Source organism: Gorilla gorilla, chromosome 9 (assembly GCF_029281585.2).
Source record: "Gorilla gorilla gorilla isolate KB3781 chromosome 9, NHGRI_mGorGor1-v2.1_pri, whole genome shotgun sequence".
NCBI classification, from domain to species: domain Eukaryota; kingdom Metazoa; phylum Chordata; class Mammalia; order Primates; family Hominidae; genus Gorilla; species Gorilla gorilla.
The window spans coordinates 144,109,186-144,122,688 of NC_073233.2; the positions used below are offsets into that span (position 1 = coordinate 144,109,186).

General features: G+C 45.9%; 1 protein-coding gene across 1 annotated transcript; it reads right to left on the reverse strand.

Moving 5' to 3' along the window:
* Positions 1–201: 201 nt before the first annotated feature.
* Positions 202–8,297, reverse strand: LOC129525576 (MORN repeat-containing protein 5-like). The gene is made up of 3 exons (XM_055356576.2): positions 8,159–8,297; positions 5,308–5,419; positions 202–590 (listed from the first exon to the last, which is right to left on the reverse strand). The coding sequence occupies exons 1-3, from the start codon at positions 8,249–8,251 to the stop codon at positions 370–372; spliced, it is 426 nt and encodes a 141-aa protein (XP_055212551.1). The 5' UTR covers positions 8,252–8,297; the 3' UTR covers positions 202–369.
* Between the last annotated feature and the right edge of the window lie 5,206 nt (positions 8,298–13,503).

A 13,503-nucleotide genomic window follows, 5' to 3' on the forward strand; every position in this document is an offset into this window, starting at 1 on the left:
GGACCATGTTTTTCCCTTCATTGTGTCTGTTCCATGATACAATTAACTGTTTATAGTACTTCTCTGCCACTTTTAGAATGCAAGCTCCACAAGGAAGGGGGGCTGTGTCCAGCTTTGCTCTGCTTTTCCCCCAACACCAAGCACAGTGTCTAGCATATATTAAGAGCCCATTAAAATCGAAGGAATGCATACAAAAATAAGTACCTTAATCCTTTCAGTGCGACATTTATGTGCCGTCACAGCTAGACCACGAATGTCCTTTTACCTCACTCTAGGACTATGTACAGATTTGCCAGCCACGAGAAGTCCAAAAAATAAAACATCCAGGTAATCAACTTTCATCTTCTATCAGCAAAAGCTTCTTTCTCGTCAAGTGTGTGCATACATTTGTACATACAGATGCACATACTTATATGTGGGTGAAGAGAAAACGTGCTGCAGTGTCGGAAGAAACCTACCTGTGTTTCTTAGAAAGCGGTTCCTATAGCCCTTGACTACCCTCGTGACTGGGTTATAGAAGCCATCTCCACAATCGTAATAGCCCCTGGGGATTTTTCTAGGTGGGTCCATATTGGTGAGTTGAGCCATACCTTGAAAGAACATAATGGGCAATTAGTTCACCATCAAGGTCAAATCCAAACCCAGTGTTCCCATAAGGTCCACTTGTGGCTGGTGGCTCATGTGACTATCTGGCTCCCCTGTTGAACTAAATACCCCCTACTCAGGGCAAGAAGCAAACCCAGCAGAAACAGTGCCCCAAAGGAACTTTCTGAACATGGCTCTTGGGAACAGGGTCTTGGGAACGAGACCCTCTGTCTTCTTCTTCCTTTGACCCCATCCTCCTCCATTTCTTCGGATACCATGACAAAGGGCACAGGTTCTGAAGTTAGACAGACGCTGAGGGTAAGTCAGAGTTGGCAAATGGATAGGAGAGCATCAGATCCAGAAGAGGGGTGGCATTCAAAGCGTGGGCAGAGGCCAGAGGCATGGATCCTTAAGCCCCACTCTGGAAACCTTGTAGAGCAGAGCACGTATGAAGGAGAACAGCAGAAAAGAAATGGATCAGGTGGACAAGGGGCAGGTGGTGGAGAACTTTGACTCTTGCCAAAATTACCACAGTGGCTGCCACTCATTGAATGTTTATTATGTGCCAGGCATTGTGCTCCTCTTTTATTTAATCCTGAGAGCAACTCTGTGGCTCCATTTTACAGATAAGAAAACTGAGGCTCAGAGAAGTTAAAGTAACTTTCCCAAGGTTATCCAGCTAGGAGGCAGTCCAGCTCTGGAACCTGTATGTTCAGGTGCCAACATCAGGAGAGGAGACAGCCTAGGTGCAGCCACAGGACCAGGGACACTGAGATCTCTGGGAGAGAAAGAAGATTGAGTGCACCTTTTAGGTCATGCACGCTAGGTATGTGTATCTTGAAACGCCATGGCTCAAGTAAAGGGAGAGGTTGGAATAAATAACTTCTCAGGTTCCTTCTAACTATAGTTGCTATAGTTCCTTGTTCTCTACACTGAGAGCTGGATGCCCACTGAGCACACAGCACCACGCCCACAACCCAGAGTCTTGCACACAGTAGGAACTCTTGTGTTGCTTAATGACATGCCTAACCGTAACCCTGACACTGACCCTGATCCTAAACCTAACCCCATATGTACTGGCTAATGACTACCGAGAACTTACTCCATGTCAAGCACTTTACAGCCATTCTCTCACCAAAGCCTCATGCCAATGCCCATCTCACAGATGCTCCAAGAGGTCACGGGGCACTTTTAACCCTCGCCCTGCCTTACAGGCAGGACGAGTTGCCCTAACAATGCCAGCCCCGAGAGGCAAAGTGTGGAGTGACAAGGGAAGGAAGTAGCTACTTAGAATCAAGCTGCTCTTCTGAGGGTCACAGGAGAAGTAGGGGAGAGCAAGGCAGGTTCGGGGAGAGCCAGGCAGGTTCGGGAAAAGCCACCACGAGACTGGCAGAGGCTTAGCTTTAGCAAAACCAGCCATTGTGTGAGAGCTAAGGCTTAAGGCTGAGGGCTTTTTGCCTACAGCCTTAATTGGGGTGAAGAGCCCATGGCAAAGTCCAGGCCTCCCATCATAACTAATCCGGGAGGAGTGATTTGCAAGGTTCTCAAGCTGCAGCTAGACTGGCAGCTCTTTGAAGGGAGAGATGATGTCCTCTTAACTCTGGTCTCCCTGGGTCCAGCCAGTGTCTGACATACAGTAGGAGCTTAGGAAATATTTCTTAATGTCATTGCCTTAACTCCCCTAAGCACATACTTCACCCTGCACTGTGATGTCAATATCATTATCCCTGTTTGACAATAACTCTTTAACGAGTACCCACTGTATGCCAGACAATGTGCTAGGGCCCTGCCCTCATGTTGCTCACAGCTTGGGAAGACGAGATGAACACTCACGATCCAAGCCCTGGGAGGAGGTCATGGCTGCTGTGATATGCCACAGGGAGACCTTACCTAGTGTGGGAATTCAGGGAAGGGGCTCCCAGCTTCAGGACGTTGAGCTGAGACCTGAAGGACGGGAAGGAGTTATTTGGGTGAAGTAAGAGGGTTAAAGTATTCCAGGCAGAGAGAATGGCAGGAAAAAGTGTGGTCTCTTTGAGAAATAGAGAGAAAGCAAGCATGGCAAGAAGGGAGAGAGAAAAACCGAGAAGGGTGGGTAGCCTAGGATGAGGCTGGGACATGAGCAGGAGCCAGAGAATGTCACTGTTTCTGAGAATTTGAAACCTTATCTTGAGGGTATAGGGAGCACTCAAGGGGCGGGGCGGGAGGGAGGCAATCAGATTCACACTTTAAAAGATGTAAGCGGCCGGGCATGGTGGCTCACGCCTGTAATCCCAAGTTAAGGAGGGAAGGTTGCTTAAGGCCAGGAGTTCTAGATGAGCCTGGGCACCATGGCAAGACCCATCTCTACAAGAAACTTAAAAAAAAAAAATTAACCAGGAATGGTGGCACATTCCTGTAGTTCCAGCTACTTAGGAGGCCAGATCACTTGGCAGGAGGATCGCTTGAGCCCAGGAGTTCAAAGTTACAGTGAGCTATGATCATACCACTGCACTCCAGCCTGGGCAACAGAGCAAGACTCTGTCTCAAAAAAAAAAAGATGGAAGTGACTGCAGAATGGAGAATGACCTCAAGGGGGCCAAGTGGGGATCTCTGGACTCAGGTCATCAAGGGGAAAGATGATGGAGGGCTGGAACAGGGCAGTGGCAAAGAGTATGAAGAGAATGCTGCCTGGCACATGGAAGTGCTCAATAAATATTTGTTGAATAAAGAAATAAAGTCTATATTTCAGAGGTAAAATCCATAGGACCATTGCACTTAGGGGGCAGGGGAAGGGAGGATTAGGCTTACCTAGGTGGATGGGCATGACATTCAGTGAGGCAGCCATCACGGTGGGGGTGACAATGAATTCAGTGCAAACAAGTTGAGAACGACCAATACAGGTGTCAGGGAAGCTTGATGCAGGGATCTTAGGCTCAGGGATTCTGATTTCAGTTTAGAAGCCGATGGTAGTTGAAGGCTTAGAAGTGTATCAACTTGTTCAGGAAGAGCATATAGAATGAAAACAGAAAATGCCTAAGCCAGAGAGCCCCGGGAACCTCAACGTGAATAACTGGGGGTGGGGGGATGTTGAGGAGGAAGTGGCAAAGAAGCCTGGGGATAGGAGGAAAATAGCAGAGTAAGTGTCAGGAGGGCAAAGGGAGAGAAGGCGGCTCACCCGGTCAACTAACTGACCCAAGGTCATGAAGCTGGGAAGGGAAGGAGATGGGGGTTTGAGCTCAGGTCTGCCTGACTCCAGTGCCTGGGTGCTTCCTGGAGGCTTCTGCCCTGACAGAGGTTGACTTATGCAGGCTCATCCAGCTATAGACAGAGAATGCTAGGACTCAAACCCACAATTTCTGGCTCCATGCTCTGTCAACCACAGCTCATGGTCTCTCACAAGCTAAGTTGGGATTGTTTTTATAGTATACAGAGTTGTTTCCCCATCTGTCATTTTGGATATATTATCTCTGCTGTGCCAAAAACTACACTCTTCTTTTTTTATTTTTTTATTATTTATTTATTTTTTATTATACTTTAAGTTCTGGGGTACATGTGCAGAATGTGCAGGTTTGTTACATAGGTATACACGTGCCATGGTGGTTTGCTGCACCCATCAACCTGTCATCTACATTAGGTATTTGTCCTAATGCTATCCCTCCCCTCCCTTCGTCTTGAGGCTCACCTGACCTGGAACACGTCTCAAAATTTTAAGGTGCCACTCTCTGAATCCAGACTTATAGTCCAAATGTAGCCCTCCGTGATGAAACACGGTTTTTGCAGGGAGGTAGCATGATACAGAGGACCTCAGAGAGGAAGACTGGGCTGCCAGTGTGAGCTCTGCCACAGGGAACCATGTCTGAACTCCACAGCCTCAACCTGGAGTGACATGGGACTAGGAAGGCTGACTGGGCAGGGTCATCTGGACATTAGGGAGACAGGGATTACAGAGAGCCTCCCCCAGCACCTGATACACAAAGCACATGCTCTGTCAGTACTGCTTTCGTCCTTAACTCTTTCTTTTTAAAATATTTACATAATTTTAGTGTTATAGTAGGTACCACGAATAAGAACAGCTGACATGTACCGTGCACCCACATGCATTCAAGGCATTGTTCTAAACACCTGACATGAATTATCTTATTTACAACAATCTTGGGAGGTAGATGATGCTGTTGACCCCATTTTGATTTTTTTTTTTTTTCTGAGACCAGAGTGTCGCTCTGTCGCCCAGGCTGGAGTGCAGTGGCGTGATGTCAGCTCACTGCAAACTCCACCTAGTGAGTTCAAACGATTCTCATGCCTCAGCCTCCTGAGTAGCTGGGATTACAGGCATGCCACCATACCCGGCTAATTTTTGTATTTTTAGTAGAGACAGGTTTCACTATGTTGGCCAGGATGGTCTGGAAGTCCTGACCTCAAGTGATCCACCCGCCTTGGCCTCCCAAAGTGCTGGGATTACAGGCATGAGTCACCACGCCCAGCTGATTGACTCCATTTTGAAGGGGAGAAACTGAGGCACAGTGGGTAAAGTCCCTTGCCCATGGTCCTCTGGCTAGCACAGTGGAGCTGAGATATGAGGACTGGCCTTCCTGGCTCCAGGACCTGGCTCTTTTGTATTCTTCTACGCCTGCTCAGTTCCTCTTCCCCTTTAAGTTACTTCAGTAGGACACAGTCCACTTATCCGAAACTGTCTTAGTTTCCCTCTCAGTTTGCGTATGAAGGAAAGGGTGGGTGCCTGGGTACCTGCAGGCTTCAAGCCATTGAGGATCTCTGTGTAAAACCTCCGATCATAGCCGTCGCAGTAATGCCAGTTCTTCTCATCATAGTGCAGCCCATCTACGAAGGTATATGTGCCCTGGAAGACAAGGAGCACACATGTGCATCTGAGGAAGCTGAAGGCTTTTGGCCAAGAGGTTCAGATATCAAGGGAAGTGGGGGCCTTTCTGATGGCTGCAGTAAAGAAGTGGTAACTATCACAATTACTATGGTTGTGACGACAAGAGGGAATGGGTATAAGTGCCGAGCCCTGTCCCTGCCGCTCAAAGTGGGTGAACTCACTTTGGCAGATGAACTTGGGCAGATGACCCACTCTCTCTGGTCCTTCATTTCCTCATTTGTAAAATTAAGTTAATGATACTGTACATAAAATAGGGTTGATTGAAAATTCAATGAGATAGCACACGTGAAGCATTTAGCACAGTGCCTGGCTGTGATGGTTGATTTTGTGAGGCAACTTGACTGGGTTAAGTGAAAGGGATGCCCAGATAGCTGGTAAAACATTTGTGGGTGTGTTCATGAGGGCGTTTCTAGAAGGGATTCGCATTTTAATCGGTGGACTGAGCAAAGAAGTTCCACCCTCACCAAAGTGGGTGGGCACCATACAATCCGTTGAGGGCCTGGATAGAACAAAAAGGCAGAGGAAGCGCCAATCCCCTGTCTCTGCTTGTGCTGGGACATCCATCTTCCTTGCCCTTGGACATCAGCATTCCTGGTTCTCAGGCCTTTGAACTCTGACTGGGACTTACACCATTGATCCCCCTGGTTGAGGCCCTTGGGTTTGGACTGGAACTACACTAACAGCTTTCCTGGGCCTCCAGGTTGCAGAGGGAAGATTGGGAAGCTTCTTAGCCTCCATAATCTTGTGAGCCAATCCCTAATATAAATCTCTTTCCATACATCTCTGTATATCCTATTGGTTTTGTGTCTCTGAAGAACCCTGACTGACACACTGACACAAAGTAAGCCCTCAATAAATGTTATTATTCTTTTATTATTATTATAGCTGGAAAGGTCAGAGCCATCAGCCATGGCCCTTTGTCCAAACGCATACATTCTGCCTTTGCTGCCTTACTGCTAAAGGAAGCCTCAGGATGTAGAAATTGCATTGGCCTGGGCATCAGGAAACATGGGTGGAAATTCCAATGATACTATTAATTCACTGTGTGACCTCGGGAAAGTCACATCCCCTTCCTGGGGCTTAGACTCTCCAAGCTATAAAACAAGGAGCATTTCTTAACCTTTTTTAGGTCATGAGTCAGGCCCCAAGATGCTCTTAGTGAAACTGATGAAAGCTATAGATGCTTTTCCTGGAGAAAAACTTAGTCCCCTTTACACAGAAATTTCTGTATATAAATCAAGAGGTTTCAGTGACTCCCTGAATTCTATTCATGACTCACAAATACCAAGGGGTAAGAATCCTTGGATTAGGTAAGTTATAATGATAGTAGCAGTGATGGTGGTAATAAGAGCTAACACTTATTGAGTGCCTCTTGTGTGCTGGGAACTTAGCAAAGTGTTCACATATATATATTGAGGTGCCTTGTACTATTGTGGTAGGCTGAATAATGGTCCCCCAAAGATGTCCCTGTCTGCTGCAACCTGTGAGTATGCTACTTTACATGGCAAGAGGGATTTTGCAGATGCAATTAAATGAAGGATCCTGAAGTGGGAAGATTATTTGGATTATCTGGGTGTGCCAAATATGATTGCAAGGTTCCTATGAGAGGGAAATAGTAAGGTCAGGGTGAGAGAAGATGAGATGACGATGAAAGCAGAGGGATGAAGGGTGGCGTGATGATGAAAGCAGAGGTCGGAGTGATGTGTGGCCATGAGCCAAGGAATGCAGGCAGCCTCTAGAAGCTGGAAGAGGCAAGGAAACAGGTTTTCCCATAGAGCCTCTGGACGGAATGCAGGCTTGCTGACCTATTTCACACTTTTGAGCTCTAGAACTGTAAGATAATACATTTGTGCTGATTTCAGACTAAATCTGTGGTAACCTGTTATAGTACCAACACATAACTAATGCAACTAACTGTCCTGAGTTGATAGGTGAAGAACTCTCAGGGAGGTGAAGTCATGGGCCTAAGGCCAGGCAGTAAGTGGTGTAACAGATGCAAACTCATCATGGCCTCTCCACAGATCCTTCCAGATCTAGAGGGAGAGGATTCTAGAGCCCTGGGAGATCCAGAAGCAGGGAGAAATTAGCCGGGCATGGTGGCACATACCTGTAATCCCAGCTACTCAGGAGGCCTAGGCAAGAGAATAGCTTGAACCCAGGAGGCAGAGGTTGTGGTGAGCTGAGATCACACCACTATGCTCCAGCCTGGGCGACAGAGACTCGTTTTCAAAAAAAAAAAAAAAAAGGTCAGGTGTGGTGGCTCGCACCTGTGCACCTGTAATCCCAGCACTTTGGGAGGCCAAGGCGGGTGGATCACAAGGTCAAGAGATTGAGACCATCCTGGCAAACATGGTGAAACCCAATCTCTACTAAAAATACAAAAATTAGCTGGGCATGGTGGCGCATGCCCGTAGTCCCAGCTACTCGGGAGGCTGAGGCAGGAGACTCGCTTGAACCCAGGAGGTGGAGGTTGCAGTGAGCCGAGATTGTGCCACTGCACTCCAGCCTGGTGACAGAGTGAGACTAAAAAAAAAAAAAAAAAAAAAAAAAAAAAAAGTTGGGGGAGTGGGGGAGAAGCAAAGAGCAGAGTGAATGGAACGAGGTGGGCACCAGACAGGGACGATGGGGCGCCAGAGGGTGAGGCTCTTCTTGCCCGAGGATCTCTCCTCCACAGCACCCGCCCCCCCAGCTGATCACCTTTATGGCCAATCCGTTTTCCCAAATGGCATCGTATTGGCTTCCACTGGGGAGGTACAGGGTTCCTTCGCCGTGAAACATGCCATCCTTCATTTCCCCAACATATATTGTTTCGGTAGGGAGGATGTACTTGGATTTGCCCTCCATCCTGTAAAGACACAGGGAAATCACTGAGCCCTGTGTGACAGCTGGAGGGTCAGAGCTGGCAGGCAACAGAGTGAGCAGGAACCCCGTTCTCAGCATTCTCATCCTTCTCATCCCAGCAGTACTCTGCTGAAAACAAAATTTTTGTTTTGTTTCCCTCAAAAGCTCAAAAATGAAAAGAGGGGAATAGAGTTTGCTCTGTTCATTCTCCCCTTCACCTAGAGGCTCACTCTCACCTTGGAGTTCACACTGCTCCCTGAAATAAACCCCCTTAGTAGGCCCAGAGAGTGTAGAGATGTGCCCAAAACCACACACAGTAAAAACTGTGGACACTAGAGCCCAGGTTTTCTGGCAGCTGGTTCTGTGATTTCTCTGTCCCCCATGACCAATCCATCCTTGCCTATTATGCCACAAGTGGAATATTAGGGAAAATATGAAATTTAGAGACAGGAGTAAGGGTTTGAAGCTTACCACCATTATATATATATATATATATATATATATATAAAATCGTGGATATTGATATTGTTTGGCTGTGTCCCCACCCAAATCTCATCTGGAATTGTAGCTCCCATAATCCCCACATGTCATGGGAGGGACTCAGTGGGAGGTAACTGAATCATGGGGGTGGGTTTTTCCCATGCTGTTCTCATGATAGTGAATAAGTCTCATGAGATCTGATGGTTTTATAAAGGGCAATTCCCCTGAACATGCTCTCTTGCCTGCTGCCATGTAAGATGTGCCTTTGCTCCCCCTTTGCCTCCACCATGATCGTGAGGCCTTCCCAGCCATGTGGAACTGTGAGTCCATTAAGCCTCTTTCCTTTATAGATTACCCAGTCTTTGGTTATGTCCTTACAGCAGCATGAGAACAGACTAATACAGATACTTTCCCAAACCTCTTTGCTTGTGCCTCCCTCCCTTCCTTCCCTTCCTTCTTTCCTTCCAAACAGATATTTACAGAGCACCTACATTTTGTCAGGGACTATGCTGATGGTCCAACTTGCTGAATACAACACAGATTCAACAGTGATCAAGGCAGATGCAGTCTCTGTCCTCGGGGGCTCACAGTCTAGTGGGCGACAAAATTGAGTAATTATACAATGTGTGATAAGTGCTATGCAGGAGGAAGACAGGCTCATACAGGAGAACAAGGCAGGGACACCAGCTTGACCAGTTGACTAGCTTCTTTGTTTTGTTTTTTGTTTTTTTCCCAAGACCAGATCTTGTTCTGTCTCCCAGGCTGGAGTACAGCGGTGTGATCATGGCTCAATGCAGCCTCAATCTCCTGAACTCAAGTGATCCTCCCACCTCAGCCTCCCAAGTAGTTGGAACCACAGGTGTGCCCCACCACGCCTGGCTTATTTAATTTTTTTTTTTTTTTGTAGAGATGGGGTTTCCCTATGTTGCCCAGGGTGATCTAGAACTCCTGGGCTCAAATGATCCTCCTGCCTCAGCCTCCCAAAATGTTGGGATTATAGGTGTAAGCCACTGCACCGGGCTGACCAGTTTCTTTATGGGTGAAATGGCTGCAATTAATACAGGTAACATATAACGATTTTCCTAGTAAAGGGCCTGACATATAGTGAGTGCTTAATAAATATGCTTTCATTCATTCCTTCTCCATTCCTCCTAACAAGCTGAAGGCTCCTCTCCTAACTCTGACCTTTTTAAGGCTTTTGCTAGTACCTCTGTCGGGATGCGTAACACTTTCTATCTTGTTTTGTAATTAGATATCTTATCTCCGGTATTTAAGAAAAGCTTCTTTAAAGGAAGACTTTGGTATCCTCAGCTCCTAGAACCACTAAGCAGGGGCTTCATAAACGTCTCCTGAGTAAAGAATGAAGGAAACAGAAAGAGTAGTCAGTGAACAGAGTGGATGACAAAGTTGTTGAGATAACTGAGTGAGACGATGGTTGTGAAACTATAGCAGAATGCCCGGCATAGAACAAGAAATTGAAAACTATTTCACTTTTATTCTAGTGCAAGACATGGGGGGAAGGGAGAATTCCTCTTCTCCTTCCCTCCTGTACTCTTTGCTTGAGCTCACATCTATCATTTCTAAGCACCATCTCCATATTCAAGTTCTACACCCTTCTCTGAGGTTAGACCCCACCCCTTTTCTTACCTCGAACTGGACATCCCTGTTCAGACCTCTCACAGACATCTCCAACTCGCCTAAAACAGAATCATCTCCTCCTCCCCTAAGGAGCACCTCCTTAGAGTTCTCTATTTCCATGAATGGTATCAGAATCCTCTGGTTCAAGGCCAGGAGCTGGGCCCAGGGCTGGGGCTGTAAGCCGTCTCTGGACGGGACTGGAGCCAATCAGCTGCCAACTCCTGGCAGTAAAATCCCCAAACCTCTCCTACATTTTTCTCTTTCCTGCGGCTTCACTGCTTCTGCCTTGGCCCAGGGTTCTGCTGCCTCCTACTGGGACAACTGCAGTGAGCTCTGAGCTGATCTCCCCATCTTCACTTTTCCTGCTTCCCTCCTCTCTGTCCCTCCTTCTCTCCTTCTCCTCCCTTCTTCTTTTTCTCCTTCACTCTCTCTCTCTTTCCCTTCCTTTCTCCCTCCTTCTCTTCCATTTTAAAAAATTCATTCAAGGCGAAAAGCCTGCCTTGTAAATTCAAAGTAAGTTAAAAAGAAGAAAAAAACCACTTTATAGTGAAGGCTTCAATCCATAATAAGGATATGATTTCCAGATCTCAAATACCTATCAATTAGCTGGGCATGGTGGCGCATATCTGTGGTCCCAGCTACTGGGGAGGCTGAGGTGGGAGGATCGCTTGAGTCTGGTGGGGTGGACATTGCTGTGAGCCAAGACTGCACCACTGCACTCCAGCCAGAGCCCTCCAGAGTGAGACCCTGTCTCAAACAAACCCCTCAAAACCTATGATTCATTCATTCATTCATTCAGCCAACATTTACTGAGTCTCTACCACACATATGCATTATGAGGAGAGTTACAGAGATGAAATAAGTTTTATTTCCTGATGCTTGGCCCTACCAGGATCTATCAGTGGTTCCTCCACCACCAGAATTGTGCACGGTATTGAAATTTCTTTGCCAGAGCACAGACCGCCTGTCCAGCTTCCCTTTGCATAACTCCTCTGGGCACAACCCACTCTCCTGCCAAACTGAACTGCCAGCTCTACTCCATACGTGCCCTCTGGGCTATTGCTCATGCTGTTCCCTCTGCCTAGAAACTTCTAGAAAAAGAATTCTTCACCTTGCATCTCCAACCACCTAAATCCTACCCAACCTTCAAGGCCCATTTCAAATACTATCTCTTCCACGAAGCCTTTAAGGACGGCTCCGACTGTATGTGGCCTCTGAAGGGCCCCAGCAGCAGGGCTCTATTGTAGGAAGCACGTGGGCTTTACAGTCTGATCGACCTGGGTTTTAATACCTGCTCTGCCAAATGCTAACTGGGTGACTTTGGGCAAGTTTACTCCGAGCCTTACTTTTCCCATCTGTAAAACAGGATAACGATATCTATCTCAAAGAGTCCCTGTGAAGAGAAGATGCAGGCAAAGCCACCCAGAGCACAGTAGTTACTACATAAATGCTATGGGCGTCCCTTCCTCCCCTGTGTCTGTAGGTCTCTTCTGGCACTTACCTTGTGGTGCTTTGGAGTGGAGTTATCTAGAACTCCATTGTGCGACTACTCCAAAGAAACCATAATATTGAGGTCAGACAGATACTACATTAACCTTTTTTTTTTTTTAATATTCACACGTGGTACAGGGAAATCATGTCTCTTTAAAGGTTTTTTTTAAAGTAGATTTATTGAAGTGTAATTGACATACAATAGGCCACGTGTTTAAAGTGTACAATTTGACATGTTTTGACATCACCTGGGAAAACATTATTACAATCAAGACAAAATATCTACTCCCCACAAAAGTTTCTGCATGCCTTTCTGTAATACTTCCTCCTTGCCCCTGACCACAATCCTCATCTCTAGGTGACTACTGATCTACTTTCTGTCACCATAGATTTGCATTTTCTAGAATTTTACATAAATGGAATCATACAGTATCTACTCTTTTTGTCTGGCCTCTTTCACTTAACATAATTTTTTGAGATTCATTCATGTTGTTCTGTGTACCAATAGTTCACTCCTTTTTATTGCTGAGTAGTATTCCAATGAATGGATATACCACAATTAGTTTCTTCATTCCCCTGTTGATGACATTTGGGTTTGTTTCTAGTTTTGGTTATTATAAATAAGGCTGCTATGAGTACTTGTATACATGTCTTTGTGTAGATATACACTTTCGTTTCTGGGGTAAATACCTATAAGTGGAATGGCTGTTTAACTTTTCAAGAAACTGCCAAACTTTTCCAAAGCAGTCGTACCATTTGATGTTCCTATCAGCCATGGAGAGTCTACATAAACTTTTTAAACCAAACGTTAAATATCAACTTCCTACTGTATAGAGAGGTTACTCTATTCATTTAAACTCCAAGAGGAAAATATCCCCTCCCTAAATTAAAAAAAATCGATTGAGTATCTACCATTTGTAAATAACACCCATATATGATCATTACATATTCCTTGAAACACTGCTGCTGAATGTGCATTGCTTTCCCATTTTACAGATGAGGAAACTGAGATATGGATGGTTGATTAAGTGTACAACAAGCAAATGGCAGACTTGAGCCCAGACCTGTCTCATGCTCTCATTACATGCTGAAATTTGAGATGCCCCAAATAGAATTCTAGTTAACTGTTGTTAAAAACACAAAATCAATACAGAATAACACATGTCCAACTTATGAAAAGAAGTATAACAAGTGAAAAACTGCTGACTTCTTGCTAGTTATGGGAAATTGGGAAGCCCTGTTCAGGTCTGGGAATCCCTATTGTGGTTACAGAGGTACCAGACAACCTCAAGCAAAGCCCAAATTCCTAGGGCCAAAGCATGGAAATGGCTGATTTGGCACAAAAACCCAATGAAAATACACAGAAGGCCAAAGGCAAATGGTTGAAAGCCTTCCCTCTTTTACCTTGTCTGTGTGTTTCTCTCTCACCCATATACAGCCCGTCAAAAATTAATGTAGTTTCTCAACTTTTTGTGCCTGAAATGCCCAATACCCCATCTCTATCTGCCAAAATTCTACCACCTTCACTGTAGCAGGGCCTTGTGAAAAGCAAGAATGTGGTTTGGACAGAGGATTGGGTTCAAATCCTGACT

What these genes read in the sequence shown, in the direction of transcription:
- LOC129525576 (XM_055356576.2), bottom strand. Translation starts at nt 8,251, where the DNA reads ATGAAGGATGGCATGTTTCACGGCGAAGGAACCCTGTACCTCCCCAGT. An exon ending in AAAACGGATTGGCCATAAAG is followed by an intron (nt 5,420 to 8,158) that starts GTGATCAGCTGG and finishes CTTGTCTTCCAG; the next exon opens with GGCACATATACCTTCGTAGA. An exon ending in CAATGGCTTGAAGCCTGCAG is followed by an intron (nt 591 to 5,307) that starts GTACCCAGGCAC and finishes TGTTCTTTCAAG; the next exon opens with GTATGGCTCAACTCACCAAT.